Consider the following 6,707-nt stretch of genomic DNA (forward strand, 5'->3'; position numbering starts at 1 on the left):
ATATCCCTAAACCCTTAACCATCAAACCCTAAACACCTAATAATACGCGCTCAACCCTAGCAACCCTCTAAATGACAACCCTTCTAAAGCCTCTCACACCTCACACCCTCAACCCTCAACCTAAAACCCTCAACCCTCAACCCTAAACTGCTCATAACACCCGCTTACTAAACCCCTTATAAGCCACTAAACCCTAAACCCTACAACCTAAACCTCTTAAACCCTTAAACCCATAAAACCCTAACACCCTTAAAAACCCCTAACAACCCTAATAACCCTAACCCTAAACCCTAATAACCCTAAAAACTCCAAAACCCAAAACCCTAAACCCTTATAACCCAAACCCTAAACCTCTAAAACCCTAATACCACTTAAACTTTTTTTTCCTTTTTTTTTCTGGATTCAATTAAGTTGTATTTGAAAAAAAGAAAAGAATATATACATAGATCACGAGGGGCACTTCCCAACGATTGCTTAAACTAGCAAAGAAGATAACGCACTATAAACTGTGAGCATTTAAACTAGAAGAATGCCAAACATGCATCCTGTAAAACATATTTTTAAACATAGATTAATAAAAGTTTAGTTTCAATAAGAACAAAACTTGCATGCGGACCGGCTACTGTGCAACCCAGGAACCCCAGAGAGAAAAAAAATTTGTTGTTCTTCCACTTTTTTTGTTTTTCATTTGATCCGCTAAGATTAGAACGTTCATGTTAGGCTGATGGAGGAGGCTGCATAGCTCGGTTTCTGAAGTTCGCCCAGGTGCTTCTGAATTGTTTGGAAATTTGTCCTTTGCATCCTTCTCCATCAGACTGATCTGATTAGTTGCAAAATTTCCCACTCTAAGTCCTGCGGACTTTATAAGCTTGGTTGAAAATTCTTGTTGTTTCTCTCAACCAAACAAAATAAACAGTGATGATAGTATTTGTCGTGCCTAGGAGATTAGAGAAAACCTTGTTGTCCCCCTCAATCTTGAGCAGTCCCAAATAAGTATCAAATCATGCCAAGACATATTGGCCATATTTATGAGACTTTTTTACTTTGAGAGTCTTCCATACCCATAGCTGAGTAGTTGCATTTGAAGAACAGGTGCCATCGGTGTGTTCGTCTGTAGTCCACAAAGTGAGCATGTGGCAGACGAGATGACATGGAAAGAAAGGAGCATGTCCTTTGTGTGCAAACGTTCCATGGAAGCAAGCCAGGGATAATGAATGCAGCCGAGAACGTATATGTTCAGGAAACCAGACTTTGAGATGAAAATGGAGGTTTGATTGGCTTTATCTCTTAGCAACTCCCAAGCAGAGTCGATAGAAAATGTGCCGTTGGACGTCCTTTCCATTTGTAAAAATGTCCGGGCCTTGATTAGGATGAGGGAGGAACTGAATTATAGAATTTTTTCCACAAACCTGATTGTCGGAGATGACCATTCGGGAAGACCAACTGCCTGCTGAAATTAATAGAAGAAACCTTCTTGCATCCCAAGCAAAAAACCAGTTCTGGTCGTTAGCTGGCGGAAAGGATGAATGTCACAAAATCCTTTTCCCACTGGCAACCAGTAAATCCAGCCATAGAAAATGTTTGCAAACCATTTCCTATCCTTGGAGGAAAATAAGCTTTGCTCCAACTTACTTTACTTAGGAGAATCTTCGCCAAGACCAAGAAAGCATTTGATGGACAATTATAGAAGCCAGAAGCAGCGACCTTCTTAGCATGGATTGAATGCACCCAAGAACCCAAACTGAAGTTTTTCTGTAAAGCACGTCTCCAAATATGTTTTAAAATGCGCCCGGTTCCAAGTTTTGATTTTTTTATCCCAACCTCCCTCCTTAATAGGATAGCATAACCGAATCCCACGCCACCTTTGCTCCTTGATGAGGAAGAGAATGTACCCTTCCAAAGAAAAGCTGTAAAATGCTCTCAATTGTTCCTTATTACATGAAAACCCGGAACTTGCAGCAAAGGCAGCATGAAACAAAACTTGACCAATAAACTTGAATTGAGAAAAGTGTGGACTTTATAAGCTGAAGCCGACCTGCATAGGAAAGAGAGGCTGCAGTCCAAAGTTTAATTCTGTTGATGATCCTTTCTAGCAGTGGTAGACAATGTTGATACGTTAGTCTGGAGCTAATCAATGGAACACCGAGATATTTAACTGGAAGAGTTCCTGGCTTGAAACCCAAAAGCTAGTCTGTAATTGCAGCCTGGTAGTCTCTGGCTTTTTACCCCCGAAAGAAACACAAGGCTCTTGGTATGGTTGACAGTTCAAGCCAGATATAGTTGAGAAGTAGTCCAAAGACTTCTAACACACTGGAACTGAGCGCCAAATCTCGCACTGGCAAAAATCATGAGGTCGTCCGCAAAACATAAGGGGTATTCTATTCGGCTTGCATCTCCAATGGAACTGGAATCCGGGTCGCGCCAGAAGCTTCTGTGAGAATCCTCTCCAAGAAACCTCCATGCAGAACAAACAGTAAGGGGACAGGGGTCCCCCTGCCCATCCTCTACTGGACTTGAAAAGCCATGGGACTCACCATTTAGACCAACTGAGAATGAGCTGGGATATACATGTATAAATCCAGGTTAAACCATGCACTCAAGGGATACCTACAGCTCTAAGACCCTTCAGAAGATACTTCCCAGTGACCATGTCAAGCTTTCCGAAGATCCACTTTAAGGGCGCATTTTGGGGGGGGGCCATTGTCAAGGTGATAGTTATTCGCATTAGTTCTTGAGTTGAGAGAACATATTGAAATCTGCCTGCCGGGACAAAAGGCAGATTGGGAACTGTTGATCACGTTAGGAAGAATAGTTTTCAGCCTAGTCGCCAAAACCTTTGAGATGCATTTGTAGGTGACATTACAGCACGAGATAGGCCTGAAATCATCCATGCAGGAGGGGTGTTCAACTTTCGGTACCAAAGCAATCCTGGTTGCATTTATACAACGAGGCAGGAAGTTTTTTTCAAAAAAATATTTGATGGCCTCTGTGAATTCAGTTCCTATTATCTCCCAGCTGCTTTTGAAGAAAGTTGATGTGAACCCATCCGGGCCAGGAGCTTTGCTGTCTGAAATGGAGAACAAAGCTTGCTTGATTTCTTCTGCAGATATTGGTTGTACCAGACCTGCAATCAGGTTGGGCTACAGGGATAGTTGATGAGAGTATAGCCTATCAACATTTTTCTTCACATGGAGGGGGGTTGAACATGTTTTGGAAATGCTTTACTGCCAGCTGCCCAAGGTCCTCCTGATTGTTGACTCTATTACCTTGCTCATCCATTAGCATATGAATTCGATTCCTGGTGGTCCGGTGAACTAAGGATCTGTGGAAGAACTTGGTGTTTCGGTCCCCCAGCTGGAGCCATTGGATTCGTGATCTCTGCTTATAAAATGCTTCTTCATCTTTGCAAAGCTGATTGTGTTTCCCAGCCAGTAACCTTTCCTTGGCCAAAAATTCAGTGGAGTCAGGGGAACCATCCAAATCCAACTGAGCTGATTGCCATTGAGATTTAATCACTGCAACCCTACTGGAGATATGACTAGATTCCCTTTTATGCAAACTATGAACCGTAGTGAGTGCTTAACAATACGTAGCTTCATGGTAAGCCTGAACATTGGATTACCTGTTATCTGAGTTTGCCATGCAATCCTGACCAGGTCTAGAAACTCACTTTTTTCTGCCCAGAAGTTTAAGAACTTGAAAGGGGAAGGGGGGCGTGGCTCAGGAGTGCTGAATTCCAGTAACATTGAGCTATGATCTGAATAATCCCTTGGAAGGAACCGAGAGTGAGCAGTTGGCCAAGTGGAGAGAAAAGAGTGATTGCTAAATACCCAATCCAATTTCTTCATGATGGCATTTTCCCCCTGCTGGCCATTATGCCATGTAAAATTCATTCCTGTGTGGGGTATTTCAATCAACTCCGAATCTTGGATGCATTTACCAAATGCATCATGGTGGCCATTACCAGCTAGTTCACCCCTATCCTATTGCTGGACTTGAGGATAGCATTGAAATCTCCCAAAATGATCCACGGAGAGGAGGAAAAGATAGGGGCTTGATGTTTCATATAATTCCACAACAATTCCCGGCCAGCAGGGGTATTAAGACCATATACAAATGTGATCTTAAAAGCAGTATTTGTGGCAAGTGCAATTGACATTCACATGTCATCCATTTGATCAGAGCTGTTGCAAACAAGAATGCGAAATTATAGTAGGATCCCAACCCACCATCACACGACCGCTAGAGGAGGCAGTAACATTCGAAACGAATTTCCAAGTAGCCAGTTGCAACTTTGTGATTACAGCCTCCATGTTTGCTGAAACAACTTTAGTTTCCAACAAACCAATGATACCCAACATATTTTTATTCCCCAGTTCTCGGAATAATTTTTTGTTTGAGGGCATTGAGCCCCCATATATTCCAACAACCTATTTTATACATAAATATATGAAATAAATTGATAGAACATAATTATAAGATAGTAAAAGGCCCTAAAGCCTTCCGTTGTTTCTTCCCTTTCTTTTTTTTTGATTTTGGTGATGGTGGGGGAGGAATACCTTGGTTGAGAGATGAGATATCAAGGAGATTGCCAGCAGTCGAGGTTGAAGATTCACTGCCACTTTCTATAGATGCCATTCTGCTCTCCACACAATTAGCAAAGCCAGTGATGAGATGTTGACTTTCCTCTATAGATAGAGGATCACAGGCGGAGTCTTGGTCTGAACCACCATCCTCTTCTTCAGGAATGAGCCCTAGTATAGGTCCTTGGCGTATAGATGATCGAATTTGTTGTTGAGCTTGGTTGTGGGAGGGGGGTAAGCTAAGACTTTTTCTTCTGGGGTGCAACTTGAGGGTGCAACTGCCATTGCCATTGCTTGACAAAATCTTCCCTGATGGATATCGGTCTTGGCTAATATATCCTATAGTTTTGCTTGCCTTATCTTGAACTGCTTCTGGCTCGATGATAGGTGAAGCAAATAGTAGTGTGATTGTTTTATCAATGGGGCAATTATAGGCTGTGATTGCACACTAGCAATTGAGAAAGCTACTAGTGCTGGGGTTGATGGATCAGTAGATGAAAAGGATTTCTGATTTGGCAGCTGATTGACTGGATTACCAGAGCTAATTGTGCTTGATCTTTGTCCACTGCAATGGGGCTGATGGTTTTTGGATGGGAAGAATGAGCCGGCAAAACAGAATCAACATGTGATTTACCTTTGTCCAACACAATGGGTGGTGGTTTGTAACAGTTGTGTCCGAAAACCTTACATTTGTCACAGCTTTGGGGCTTCCATTCATATTCTACCGTGACTGTGATTGGTGCAGTAGAGAGGGGACTCTCAATCTCAAGCTATGAATAAAAGGTAAACGGCAGCATCAACTTCAACACAAATTCTGGCATACTTCTAGCGGTGCAGCTGTATGTAAGTTCATCGCAGGATAACGGACGGCCTACCATGCTTGCGGCCAAACTGAGTCCCTGCTTGGACCATAGAGGGAAGGGCAGACCGTGAAGTCTAATCCACACTGGAAGGGTGGAAATCTTGTTCTTATCAAATTGAAACCGTGGGTGCCATTGTTGGAGGATGATATTTTTGCCTCCAAACATCCATGGCCCTTTCTCTAATACAGCTTGCATCTTTTCTTCAGTATTGAACCGGAATATCATAAATCCATTAGCAGTTGTCATAACATTTTCTAGGCCATACTGACGCCAGCCCTTGGATCAGCAATAGAATTGACAGCATGGAATGGCATTCTGAATCCTGGAAAGAAGCCTATCATGCACCGGTTCCATTGGCTAGAGTTTTCCATGAGGATTTCTTCTGTGACTTTGAGGCTGTGACCAATAGGTTGGCGGGGGAGTGGATCCAGGGTGAATCGAGTACTAGAGTCTGAAACTCTTACTCTGTCCGCCCATGAGTTTTAAAGTAGCCGGTTGAGTTTGTGGCATGGGTTTGGTTTTTTGACATGATTCTATGTGGGTTTTTTTGGGATCTTAGAGTGCAGTTTAAGGCAGTATGTGAAGAAGGTGGAGACGGTGGGAATATAGTTCAGTCACGAGGTTAAGAATCTGTTCGGGTCAGGCAGGAAGAGATGATGTAGATGAAGATGGTGGGTTTGCAAAAGGATAGGCAATCAGCCGGTAGGCAGTTAGAGGACCTGCAAGTCGTCTTCTTCCAAGTCGCCGAAAGGAGCTGACTCTCTTGCCCATTTTCCCTCCCTAAAACCCTAAACCCTAAACCCTAAACCCTAAACCCTAAACCCTAAAAAACCTAAAAAAACCCTAACCCTAAACCCTAACCCTCAACCCTAACCCTAAACCCTCAACCCTAAACCCGTCAAACCCTCAACCCTCAACCCTCAACCCTAAACCTCAACCCTCAACCCCCTCCTAAACACACTAAACCCTCAACCCTAAACCCTTAAACCCTAAAAAACCCTAAACCCTCAACCCTAAAACCCTAAACCCTCTAAACCCGTAAACCCTTAACCCTAAAACCCCAAAAACCCCAACCCCAGCCCAACCCAACCCAAACCCAAACCCTGACATATGAACCCCAAAACCCCCAAAAAACCCTAAACCCTAAACCCTAAACTCCAAACCGGGCTAAACCCAAAATCCCAAAAACCCTTAAACCTAAACCCTAAAACCCTAAACCCTAAACCCTAAATGAACCCTAAACCCTAAACCCTAAACCCTC

At 43.1% G+C, this 6,707-nt stretch overlaps 1 protein-coding gene across 1 annotated transcript; it reads right to left on the minus strand.

Moving 5' to 3' along the window:
- Positions 1–2,265: 2,265 nt before the first annotated feature.
- LOC140954450 (uncharacterized) lies at positions 2,266–5,692 on the minus strand. Its single transcript, XM_073404037.1, has 8 exons — positions 5,459–5,692; positions 5,120–5,353; positions 4,560–5,031; positions 4,230–4,318; positions 3,623–3,983; positions 3,267–3,491; positions 3,043–3,124; positions 2,266–2,557 (listed from the first exon to the last, which is right to left on the minus strand). The coding sequence occupies exons 1-8, from the start codon at positions 5,690–5,692 to the stop codon at positions 2,266–2,268; spliced, it is 1,989 nt and encodes a 662-aa protein (XP_073260138.1).
- Positions 5,693–6,707: the final 1,015 nt, after the last annotated feature.

Source organism: Populus alba, chromosome 13, assembly GCF_005239225.2.
Source record: "Populus alba chromosome 13, ASM523922v2, whole genome shotgun sequence".
Classification (NCBI taxonomy): Eukaryota; Viridiplantae; Streptophyta; class Magnoliopsida; order Malpighiales; family Salicaceae; genus Populus; species Populus alba.

Excerpts from the sequence above, each read along its gene's own strand:
- LOC140954450 (XM_073404037.1), bottom strand. The coding sequence starts at position 5,692 with ATGACAACTGCTAATGGATTTATGATATTCCGGTTCAATACTGAAGAA. Across the intron at positions 5,032-5,119 it reads ATCAAGCACAATTAGCTCTG|TGTGCAATCACAGCCTATAA; the intron begins GTAATCCAGTCA and ends CTCAATTGCTAG. Across the intron at positions 3,125-3,266 it reads TATGCTAATGGATGAGCAAG|GTCTGGTACAACCAATATCT; the intron begins GTAATAGAGTCA and ends ACCTGATTGCAG.